Source organism: Vulpes vulpes, chromosome 1 (genome assembly GCF_048418805.1).
Source record: "Vulpes vulpes isolate BD-2025 chromosome 1, VulVul3, whole genome shotgun sequence".
NCBI lineage: Eukaryota > Metazoa > Chordata > Mammalia > Carnivora > Canidae > Vulpes > Vulpes vulpes.
Window position 1 is genome coordinate 142,005,665 of NC_132780.1, and position 13,244 is coordinate 142,018,908.

Below are 13,244 nucleotides of genomic sequence, written 5' to 3' on the forward strand. Positions count from 1 at the left end.
CTGCAGGCATGGTTTTGTTGGTTAAGTTTGGCTTGATGCCCTCTGCAGAAAGCCTCTGCTTTAATGAACACAACTCCACAAAAACTGCTAGAGTCCCCTACCTACTTCCATCCTCCCCTCCCTTTGCTTTAAGAGCACAGAAAATTTCATCTTGGATTTCAAATAAGAAGATAAGAATAAGAAAAATACATTGCTGGAGAATCAGCTTTATGTGGGAGCCACTGCTGTGACATATTCAACTTGATGCCCTCCTATTATTTGCAGAAGTGTTTATGTACTATGAAATGTTACAGCCAGAGCATACAGGAAACCGTAAAATATTTTATGAGATGTATACATGGTTGAAGGTAGAATTTTAAATGTAACCTGGGAAGGTTCTATCTAAATTCCAGGAGGGTAGATGAGGGAATACTTTCTCTGTAGTGATTCAGTTTTACACAAGGGGTTATATGAACTGGAAAGAAATACCTGATTTGGGAACTATATAATTTTTTTTCATAGAACTAAACCTTACAATTTCTAAACAAGTAAACTTGTTTTCTTTCAGACCAGGAATTGCCACTTATGTTTATTTGTCTTCTACGTGGTAAAAGCATTAAATGTGGATTGTTTATTATTTTATAGAAACAAAGAACAAACAGTAATAAATGAAGAATTTTCCCCAGGTACAGGAATTATATACACCATTTAGAAAATATTTGTGCTTCTGATGGTTTTTGAATAAAAACTCTTGGTTCTAAAATTGGAACATTATTTTTGAATCTTAACTATTGCAATATGTGAAGGCAGGAAGGTTAATGACATAGCCCCAAAACAGCATGTTCGAAAAGTCACATTCCAAATTTAGGCGAAGGGAGAAATATTTCTATTTCCTTTACTCTCAAATCTATGAGGCAGTGTCAATTTCCCATAAGAGAGGCTATTTTTACTTATTTGTTGGTTTTATTTATTTATTTTTTCAGATTTGATCCCCTAAATATAAGGCTTCAAAAATACGAATTATTTTGTATATTCACATTTGATTTAGAAATGAGCCTGATGTGGTTGTTTTTGTTTTTGATAGCCTCTACCTCATGAAGCCATTGTGAAGATAAATGAAATCCCAGAGGTAAGGTCCCTGACACAAAGTCAGTGGTCTGAGTATGTTAATTCCCCCTCCCCTGCTTGCAGACCTCTTTTTTCAAAAATTAATGTAAAACTGACATAGAATACAGATTATTTAATTATACCATGGTCCCTTTGAAGAAGATTTTAATGTCACACTTATGCTTTAGCATGTGTCCAAATTAGTATCATTTAAAAAAAATAAATGTAGGTCATTGTCTAGGATAAACATGCCATAAAATCCCAATGTGTCTTGGTAGTATCTCATGCAAATCCAGTTTGGTGGAGTGAAACAGTAGCCTGAGAAACAGGGGCCATGGATCTGGTCTCTGGTCTCTCACTGCCATTACTGAGTGGCCCTGGGAAAGTTAACTTCCCTCTCCAGGCTACATACTTTCATTGTGAAAAAGAATGGCTGCAATCATCTTTAAGACCATCTTCTGTTCTAACATTTTATGATTTTACCTGACATTTTAATCTTGAGAGAAAAGTTCATTGAAATCACATCTTTTGAGATCGTCCTTCTATAAAATCTTTTCTATACCCGCTGCTTAAGAAAATTTTATTTCACTTCAAATTCAGTGTTGTTCAGAGTCAGAGAAAGAGTCTAAGTGTAGAAAAGAAAAAAAAAAAGAATTAAAAATATTAATATTGAGCAATTATGGGGACATCTAGGCTGGGTTGGGATAGACATAAATGACCTTGTTCTATTCTAAATTCAGCTCACTGGCTTATGATGAAAAGTGAAAGGTTATTATATGGACTTACTGGGCAAAACCAGATTTTATAAATAATTACCTGTCAGACTGTTCAAGATAGACAAACATACGCCAGACCAACAAAAACACAGACCTGTCATATTTCTGAGAGAAATGTACGTTGAGTCTTCCTTCTCTGGGGCTATAAGGAGATCAGGTAAAATAAAATGAAGGGAAAGACCTGAACCCTGCATTTTTTGCCTTGTGCGCACTTTAAAATGTCTAATGTGGGAGAGAAGGAATTTTGATGTGAAAAATTAGTCCCTGAAAATTTCATACATCTATAAGCCTGGCAGATCGAAACCAAATACAATAAATGCTGTCGTTTTAAAAGTTAGGATGTTTACTGCAAGCTTATAATCTTCCATGATTAGGGATGCCAAGAAAAATAAGAATGATGGTAAAAAGAAAAGTTTGATCATACATTTCAACAAGCACAGACGGAACATCAAAACCCCTTGGCAATTTTTTTGATATTATATATCTGCGTTTTTTGTTCTTGACATGAAGATGTTTTCCAGAAGGACCAACACGGAACAGGTAAATGATAGTTAACAAATGTGAATGATGTGGCACGACCATATTAACTGAGCCTCACGATGATGTGGTTGCAGGAGGAAAAGCTTTCATGCTACTTCTTTCTGTTTTTATTGATTCTTTACAGAAGGCTGTTTTGGCGTGTGTAAAAACCAGAATAAAAGTAAGACTACACAGAAGTCCTACAGAATTAAAGAAATGACTTCCTTTTTTTGTAATTCAAGTTGAATCAGGAACTGTACAATTATATCTGCTATATTTTAATTTGTTCTCAAAAGTTAGAATTCCTCATTTAAGAGAGAAGAAAGTAGAGGCGCCAGAAGAGTAGCTCAGCTGCTACCAGCAAGAAATTAGCCAGTCCACGCCTCTAATGTAGCTGTGGGAGTGCTGGGAAGGGGGAAAGCAAATCACTCACTGAGCTCTTCTTCATCAAGTGACTGTGATGATTTTGCCTCTAAATGGCCGTGTGTGTGTGTGTGTGTGTGTGTGTGTGTGTGATATGGGCCTGGAGACTGGAGGGACGGGGACCATGAGGACAGGGGAAGAGGGCCTACGTGAGCAAAAACACGCAGGAAGGCAGATTTGTAGGAAGTTCAGAAAGACGGGATGAAGAAGTAACACATGCACTCTAAGTGGGGGGAAGGGATGAGAGGATGGGAATAGACAGTTTATCACATCAATTAGGTACTTGATTAGTGTGAGTTTATAAAAGGAATATTTGTCTCTAAGATTCACATAGGATATATATATAATCAGCAGATGTTGAAGTTGGTGGGATACTGCAAGGGGAAAACTGACTGTCCTTTTCATTTTATTTCCTTTGTCCCAAACCTGAATTACAAAATGCATCAAATAAAACATAGACTAAACACTGGGGGGAGGGGCGGGGAGGTAGGGAGGGAAAGACACTGCTCTTAAGATATGTGAGCTGAGGGCAGTAAATTCATTCCAAATTAAAATTTCAAAATTGTGTGATCTGCATTCTTGTCCACCTACACACTACCCCAAACATCCTGCCATTAATTAGCTAAAACGGCCCAGTCAGTAAACAAGAGCAAGCATTCAGGGGGCTGGAAAGGAGCTGGAGTCAGCCAGTTGATAGTCACAACAAACCAACCCACTCCTGAGGATACAGAGAAGGTAAACTTGTATTTTATTTTGTCCAAAGAGGGGAACAGAAATCACCTTAATATAACATTGCCTTTCCTGTTGTTACAGTCACAGTCCCATCAGCAGGCCAGAAAAGCCATCCCATTCCTGCGGTAGGCACTCTGTCAAAGAAAAAGAAATCTGCAATGAATTATCACATCAAGTCAAACCAGGAAAGGAGGCAAAAAAGCAAGCAGAGCTTTCTTCCTGTTTTGTAGACTTGGCTGCCTACAGTCTACTAGGGTGCTCGGTCGGGACATTTCTGGTGGCTGGGATATAGCCACCACTCTATTAGAAAGTCAGTGTGGTTAACAAGTGGTTAGTGATTCTATTTTGGGGGAGTGGGAGATATGCAAAATAAGATATCCCATTTTGTTAATTGATTGGGTTTGCTTAGGTCAAAGACATGTTGTGTGGAATCTGTTTGTCCTTTATAAACATGTGTTCTCTATTGGATATGCTCAAGAATCACTTCTAATTAACTATCTTAATAGTCTATAAATTACTGACTCGTTAGAGCCTTCCCAGGCCTAATTTATAGTCTCCGTGAAAAGCTTGGAAACAGACATTAACAGACGCCTTTCCTTCCCGTGAAAATATGGTGATCTCTAAGGAGTTCTACACACTACTGACATTACGGAAAACTCGAATCTTACATAATTTTCAATACATACGCATGTGCATATAGATGTAAGTCTGAATATTCATAGTGGAATAAAATATTCCATAAAAGAAAGTGGGAAAACAGATACTAATGGCAATCATATAATACATTACAGTAAATCAAGTAAAACTGCATGATTTTTTCTTTCTGCAAGATATATTCTAGAGCTCAGAACTGAAGAGCTGGACTACACAGAGGCTCTTGTGACTTGTTTTGAGTATCATAATGAAACCTAGAGTGAAGTAGAACTAAAATACAGGACTTAGGAAGAAAATTACCCTTTTCACCACATTTTGCATTATTTGAACTAGGACTAGTCATACTGAGAGGATTCATAACCCTCAATTAGATAGATTTTTTTCCTATAATTTGTTTTCAGAAAAACAGAAAAATGACAAAAGCTCATATCAAGGATTTTTTCCCCCTTAGGCTAATAAATTTGATGCTAGAATTTATATATTTCTGGTCTAATACATTTATTTTCAACAGCCATGTTATGGAAAATACAGAATAAGTCTTTATGAGCAATATAATGCTATGGAGGGGCTGAAGAGTTTAAATCTAAAAATGGTTAGATTACATGTATAATTACACCCAAGAAGAGAAAAGTGGAACCAAAAGAAAGACTTCTACCAATATGAGGTGAAACAAAATGGTTTTCGGCACAACTTTTATTAATCATAAAATTCAATTAATTTCAGAACCTTTCCTCCAAATATTCTGAGCTTACTCAGGATTTACTATGATTGTCAGACTTTGGGATGCGGGCTGAAATTTCATAGATTGGTTATATAGCTCGGCAGCTCACTCCAAATCAGCATGTCAAGGATGAGAGAACAGTGGCACATTCCACCTTTCATTTCTCAGAGCCCTCTCTAGGAGCTCACTCCTTACCATCAGACTTTTTTGTGCCACTGGACACTTGGATTGAGGCAAACATTCTAACAAGGACCAGAAAAATCCAGCTTTACCTCCTAAGAGCGTGTACTGGAAAACTGTTAAATGAGTTCCTCAGAGAGCCACAAATAACTTGCAGGAATGGATAGAGTGTCTTCCCACAACCACAGGCAGGGGAGCCTCAGGCCTTGAAACAGCCCCTACTACCACAGTTGCCTTAAAGAGGCTTATGCCAAAGTAATACTTTTCAGGTTCTTGACCTTGATGTTTGAAATTTTACAACCACAGTGACAACCTTTAACATAACATAATATTTAAAGCATGGGGATGGTTTACATGGAGATAAATGGACCTGGGAGTAAAGCTGGATTCCTCGTAAAGGTAAACGGTTGAAGTGAGTCTTGTTTGAAAAAGAAATTTTGGCTCAGGAGAAGACTGAGACTTGGCTGAGCACACCTGAGAAATTACCAAGTTTCATTTGTCCAGGGTGAGAAATATGAAATAGTTCTTCCTAGTATTGAAAAGGTTACTTTTCAAAGATCAATTCACTATCACAATCTATCACTATTGTTTGAGAATGACTAAAAAACTAGAGATATTTAGTAACAGAGACTTTGAGTAGCCAAGTTTGAGGAGAAAGCCAAGAGTTTAGAGCTGCCCCAGATTTCTGGAAGAAGTTCTTCATATTCCAGTTCTAAAATAGAGAAGGGACAAACAAACATGTATGATTAGTGATGAGCCATTTCGCCAAACCAATCCCCTAGGGTCCTCCGTCCTGAGTCATAGCTTTTTCCTTTTGATGTACAAAGGATGTATATTGTCTGTGGAGGGTGATTATGGGAACATCCCAAATTTGGCATTCTTTGCAGAGTAAGCAACTTTAAAGGAAGATGGATGAGGACAACTCATCTTTGTGTCAACTGTGAATTTCTGTTTGTGTTGTGAATGCTAAAACTAAATTTAAACACTGTTTGGTGTGAGGGCCTTCTAGAGGCCACATTCTCCTGAAACCCTTTGTTTCCTACTTACTCTCTACTCTTAGATCCTATGAATGATTCCCTGCTTCTAGATCTTTATAGATACTCCTACTTAGTAAAACGAAGGCCTTGATCGGAAACAGCTGGGACCACCTCCCTCCTATGAAAAAGTATAAATTAATCAATAACACAGCAGACTTCAACCTGACAAGCCAGCTTCTACATGCTATATACCAAATTAAACTTTATTTAATAAGGCTCTGTTCTCAACTACTAGTTGCTCCTATATGAATCTGCTGAAACCCTTACACATGCTAGCACCTCTAGTTACCAGGAAAGATAGTTTTTTTTAAAAAAGACCAATTGTAGTTCATAGGCTTTTTGTTTTTCTTAAATTGGGGAGCAAGCCAGCTCCCAATTTTTGACATTCATATATTCATTCAGCTCCATATTATGGCCTACTACCAGAATCTCAATTTAACTGGATGAACTGACATATATTCTGTCTACAGCACTAGGAACTGATGAGTAGAAATTAATTCATAAGTTTTCACCTTTGAAATATGATTTTTTTTCTTATCTGCATATAGACAAGTTAGAGAAAAAATTAAAAACCTAAACTGGTTTATTTCTTCTTTTTTTATGGGCCATCAGAATTTGTACATTTTATTATTTATTTATTTTTTAAAAATGTTTTTCAAGATTTTTATTTATTCATGAGAAACACAGAAAGAGAGGCAGAGACACAGGCAGAGGGAGAAGCAGGCTCCTCGAAGGGAGCCTGATGTGGTACTTGATCCCTGGACCTCGGAATCATACCCTGAGCTGAAGGCAGATGCTCAACTGCTGAGCTACTCAGGCATCCCAGAGATTATACACTTTAAGGAATATAAATATAAATTAATATTAAAAGGCAAAAGGCTGGTATTTGTTTAAATCAAAGATAAATATGCTACAAAACATAACATGTAGCTCCTAGTCGAATATAACTGTATATCTGTTCTTTGTACCATTAACTTAATTCATAAGGCTTGAAGTATAGATAAAACTACCCCTTCCACCAGTTTGGATTTCTACCTTACTCTCCACTACTTAGCTTTCCTGATTTTTTTCCACTTTCTCAAACTTCAAACGAAATAAAAAAAATTTCACTGTAGGGTGACATCAGTCACCCTGACATCAGTAAGATGGCTGGCTAGGAGGTCCCAAAGCTTGTCTTTCTATAAAAACAATGAATAAACAACTATAAACATACAAAGCAGCTCTGGGAAAACTCTAGACTACAACAAAGAAGCAGCAAAAACCTTGCAGGGCTCAAATACTGAGCATAGCTGTACAGAAAAGTATAAGAAGCATTTTACTGACATCACTCCATCTCCCAGTTCAGAGAAGCTCAGTGCAAAGAGGAACCCCTTCGGAGGGATTATACCTGATGGGAAAAGGAGAGCTGGAGAACTCTAGTAATCCTCATCACTGCCATGGACAGTTGTAGGCTTTGCTACTGAGCACTCCCACAGTCTGTACCAACGCTTAACCCAGCTAAAGGAGCTGCCTCAAGTCCCACTGCTATGTCTCCTCAGCAGGAGCTGGAGCCACTGCTGTGGTGAGACCTGTCCCCCGGGGTCTCAGCTGATGCTGTGCCCCACTCTCTGATATTGAGCCATCATAGCACCTTGCCATCTGAAAATGGAAGAGCTGGTGCTTTGTGCCCTGCCTTCAGGGTTCTAAGTCATAGCTTTGATCAATCTTCACTGGGGCTGAGTTGCTGCTATTCTGTGGCTGATCCCTGGGGTCCTAGGCTGTGAATCTGACCTGTCATCACTACCTTGTGATGCTGCTGTTGCTACTCTCTGTCCCACACTCTGGGTCCAAAGTTATGGCACTCACTTGCCATTAGCAGGATGTCATGCTACAGCTGTGTCATACCCCTTGTGTCTGGAGTCACAGCTTTGGCCTGGCATCATGGAGGCCAAGCTGCTGCTGCTCTGTCAGGGCTTTGGCCCATCATCTGCAGGGTATGCTGTTGTTGTACCCCTTGTCCTGGGCCTAAGCCACTGCTGCATGCCCCCATCCTGGGGTCCAAATCACTATGGTGATCCTCAGAGAATCAGACCCTGGTTCCTTGGGAGACCTACACATGCATGCATATCAGACATTTGGACTGCTGTAATGACAAGTGGACCTGTGCCCCAGGACCCTGGCTTCACTGCTGTACTGGGTGCCAGTTCACCAGGCCTGGTACTAAGAGGCATTCCCCTCAGATAAAACTCCCTCCCATAGGAAGAAAGGAGAACAGAAAGACTCCAGTAGTCTTTTACCTAGAACCCCAACAGACCCTGCTACTTACAAAACCTCTGCAGTCACGGTCAAAAAGAACCCCACAGTCTTTGGCAATGTTGACCTCACCTGATGTAGGTGTGTTCTGTCTAGAATAAGAGTCACAGCACCCTACTCAGTCAGAACCCTCACAGTCACTTTCTGTTAAAATCTTTCCTCATCAAAGTCAGTCTGAAAGGTTGAAAGAGGTGATTCTTCTCTCAAATGAGCAAATATCAATGCAAAGCCACAAGAAATGTAAAACAAGGAAACATGATGCTGCCAAAGGTGCTTGATAATTTTCAAGTTATCTCCAAAGAAATGGAAATCTGTGAGTTACCTGAAAAAGATTTCAAAACAATTATTTTAAGGAAGTACAGTGAGATTCAAGAGAACACAGACAAACAACAAAATTAACTTAAAAAAATTGTGCTGAGTGAAGTAAGTCAATCGGAGAAGGACAAACATTATATATTCTCATTCATTTGGGGAATATAAATAATAGTGAAAGGGAATATAAGGGAAGGGAGAAGAAATGTGTGGGAAATATCAGAAAGGGAGACAGAACATAAAGACTCCTAACTCTGGGAAACGAACTAGGGGTGGTGGAAGGGGAAGGAGGGTGGGGGGTGGGGGTGAATGGGTGACGGGTACTGAGGGGGGCACTTGACAGGATGAGTGTTAACACTGGGTGTTATTCTGTATGTTGGTAAATTGAACACCAATAAAAAATAAATTTATTATAAAAAATAATGCAACAATAATGAGAAGTTCAACGAAGAAAAGTCATAAAAACATTTTGGAGCTGAAGTATGCAATCAATGAAATGAAAAATGCAACAGAGAGCTTCAATAAGAGTCTCAGTCAAGCAGGAGAAAGATCTGTGAGCCTGAAGACAGATCTCTTGATACTATCCAGTGGGAGCAGGAGAAAGAAATAAAAATGAAAAAAGTAAAGAAAGCCTGTGTGAATTATGGGACACCATTAAATGAAACAATATTCATGTTATGGGAGTCCTAGAAAGAGGAGAGAGAGAGAGAAAGGGTCAGAAAACATAAAGAAATAATGACTGATAACTTTCAAAATCTGGAGAGAAATGGCCATCCAGATACATGAAACTCAAAGATCCCCAGAAAGATTTGATTTAAAGAGATCTTCACTGAGAAAATATAATCAAACTCTTGAATATAAAAAAATAAAGGGAATTTTGAGAGCAGCAAAAGTTTATAAAGAATCATCAGATATAAGGAGACCCTGAAAAGGCTATCAGCAGATCTCTCAGAAGAAATCCTTCAGATCAGGAGACAGTGGGATAATATACTCAAAGTGGTCAAAGAAATTAAAATGCTGTTCAAGAACACTTTACTCTGGAAAGTAGTTCCTGGGTAGTGATAAAGACTTTTCCAGACAAATAGTTAAGGGAATTTATCAGCACTAGACCTGCTTTTCAGGAAATGCTAAATGGAGTTCTTTAAGATGAAACAAAAGGATGCTAATTAGTAACATGAAAGCATCAAAGTATTAATTCACTGATATAGGTAGAGATATAGACAAATTCAAAATAATCTAATACTGCAATGGTGGTATACAAATCAGCAGACTCTAGTATATAAGTTAAAAGACAAAAAAGTTAAAAATAACTATAGCTACAATATTTTTTTAATGGATATACAATATGAAAAAATGTAAACTGTGACATCAACATACAGTTGGGGGACAAGTAAATGTGTAGAATTTTTTCATGCAATGGAAGTTGTTTTAAACTTAAAACAGACTGTTACAAGATGTACTTTGAAAGCCTCATGGTAATCACAAAGAAAAATCTATAAAATATGCAAATGATGAAGAAAAAGAATCAAAGCATACCATTACAAAAAAAAAAATCAATTTTCAAAGAAAGACAGTAAGAGAGGAAGGAAGGAACAAAGAAACTATAAAACAATCAGAAAACATTTAAATGGCAATAGTAAGTCCTTACCTATCAATAATTACTTTAAATGTAAATGGTTTAAATTTTCCTATCAAAAGATATAGTGCACTTGACAAGATTAAAAAAGGAAAGACCCAACTATATGGTACTTACAAAAAACTTTTAAGCTTTAAAGACACTCATGAGCTGAAAGTGAAAGAAATGCAAATAGAAAGGAAAAGAAAACAGGGGTAGCTATTCTTATATCAGAAAAAAAAAAAAGAACTTTAGGTCAAAAGTTGTAACAAGGGATAAAAATGGTCATTATATAATGATGAAGGGGTCAATTTATCAAGAGGGTATAATAATCATAAATACATATGCATTTAATATCAGAGCACCTAAATATATTAAAGGATTATTAACAGATCTGTAAGCAAAAACACATTGATGCAAAAATAGTAGGGGATGGACCTCAATACCTCACTTTCAAAAATGGATAGATTATCAGACTTAATATCAATAAGGAAATAGTGGACTTGACATACACTTCATTTATTTATTTATTTATTTATTGATTGATTGACATACACTTTAGATCAAATGGACCAAACAGACATATATAGAACAGTCCATCCAACAGCAGAATACAAAGTATTCTCAAGTACACACAGAACATTCTCCAGGACAGATCATATGTTACATTATAAAGCCAGGCTTAAAAAGTTAAGAAGATTGAAATCTTATCAGCACAATGGTATGAAACCAGAAATCAGTAACAAAAGGAAATCTGGAAAATTTACAAATATGTAGAAATAAAACGCACTTACAAACAATCAATGGGTCAAAGAGGAAATCAAAAGGGAAATTAAAAAAAAATCTTGAGACAAGCCAAACAGGAAACCTAACATGCCAAAACGTATGAGATGCAACAAAAGCAGTCCTGATAGAGAAGTTCATAGCAATAAATGTCTGCATTAAGAAAAAAAGAAAGATTTAAAATAAACAACCTAATCTTTACCTCTGGGAATGAGAAGAACAAATTAAGACCAAAGTTAGCAGAAGGAAGGAAATAATAAAAATGACAGTAGAAATAAATGAATAGGAAGACAGTAGATAAGACCAACAACTGAGAGGTGGTTTCTAAAAAGATGAAGAAAATTGACAAACCTTAGCTAGACTAAAAAAAAAAAAAAAAAGAGAGAGAGAGATGACTCAAATAAAAAAAAATAGAGATAAAAGAAGAGACATTACAACATAGATCACAAAAATTGGATCATCAGAGACCATATGAACAAGAATATGCAAGCGAATTAAATAACTTAGAACACAAGGATAAATTCCTAGAACCTGCTACTTACCAAGACTGAATGATGAATGGAAAATCTGAACAGACCAATAATGAGCAGAGATTGAATCAGTAACACAAAAATCTTTCAACAAATAAAATCCCAGGACCAGAAAGCTTCACTGATGAATTCTACCAAAGCTTAAAGAAGAATTAATACCAATCCTTCTCAAACTCCCAAAAATAGAAGAGCAGGAAGCACTTTAAAACTCACTTTCCAAGGCAAGCATTTTGATATCAAAGCCAAGAAAGGACACTACAAGAAAAGAAAATTACAGTCTAAGACTTTGGTCAAAATTCTGACATGGGTTTTTCCCCACACCAACAAGCACATCATGGATACCAGTTCAGTGTCCTACAATTCAACTTAATTCTGACAATATCTACCAGGAGAGAGCATCAGATCCCACAGGTTAAGGACTCAGTCCTATAAAACTGCTGCCTCCCAGCCCCCTCACACTGTAGATGCCAACTGCAAGTCCAGTTTACCACCTGTGCTTCTGACTGACCAGCTGTAGACTGGAGGTTTCAATGATCCCCTCCTTGGGTTTAATTTGTTAGAATGGCTCACAGAACTCAGAGGAACATTGTACTTATAAGACTGCTGGTTTATTACAAAAGTATACAATTCAGGAACAATCAGATGAAAGAGATGCATAGGGTGAGGTACAAGGTTAGGGCATGGAGCTGCCATGCCCTCTCTAAATGTGTGTCATTCACCCTGAATCTCCATGTGTTCACCAACATGGAAGTTCTCTGAATTTCCTATTTTTGTTTTTGTATTTTTGTGGACTTTCTTATATAAAGAAGATTGATTAAATTTATGACTACTGGTGACTGAACTCTATCACCAGCCACTTTTCTCTCCCTGAAGGTTGGGGGCTAGGATGGAAAGTTCCAAACCCTCTAATCACATGACTGGCTCCACTGGCAACCACCCTCCATCCTTAGGTGCACTCTAGAAGTCACCTCATTGATATAACAAGAGACACCTTTACAGTACATGAGAAATTCCAAGGCTTTTGGAGCTCTGTTCCAGAAACAGGGATGAAGATCAAACATATATTTCTTATTATAAAAAACAATATCACACAAGCCATGTCCCTGTTGAACATAGATGCAAAAGCCCTCAACAAACTACTAGCAAATTAAATTCAGTAGCACACTAGAAGGATTAAGTGAAGTTTATCTCTGGGGTTCAAAGATGATTAAACACACACAAATCAATAAACATGATACACTACATTAAAAGAATGAAAGGTAAAAACCATATGATCATTTCAATAGATGCAGAAAAAGCATTGACCAAAGTCAACATCCTTAAATGATAAAAACTCTCAACAAATTAGGTATACTAGGAATGTACCTAAACATATTAAAGGCCATATAGAACAAACCCAAAGCTAACATCATGCTTAATGGTGAAAAGTTAAAAGTCTTTCCTCTAAGATCAGGAACAAGGTAGTAGTGGAAGTCCTAGACACAGCAATTAATCAAGAAAAAGATAAAAGGCATCCAAATCAGAGAGGAAAAAGTAAAATTATATCTATTTGCGGATGACATAATCTTTACATAGAAAGTCTTA

The 13,244-nt window shown here is 37.2% G+C and overlaps 1 protein-coding gene across 13 annotated transcripts in view; it reads right to left on the reverse strand.

The window, feature by feature from the left end:
- Positions 1 to 1,206: 1,206 nt before the first annotated feature.
- The window catches only part of SUPT3H (SPT3 homolog, SAGA and STAGA complex component), a 516,593-nt gene continuing 504,555 nt past the window's right edge, over positions 1,207 to 13,244 (reverse strand). For 6 of the 13 annotated variants that reach the window (XM_072733235.1, XM_072733202.1, XM_072733258.1 and 3 more), the window contains one exon: positions 3,530 to 3,689. In XM_072733235.1, coding sequence (XP_072589336.1) covers positions 3,618 to 3,689 — 72 coding nt within the window. In that variant the 3' untranslated portion in view covers positions 3,530 to 3,617. Of the gene's footprint in view, positions 1,712 to 3,529; positions 3,690 to 13,244 lie in introns of those variants that run through there. The other 7 variants (XM_072733225.1, XM_072733266.1, XM_072733239.1 and 4 more) reach the window with 3 other exon arrangements.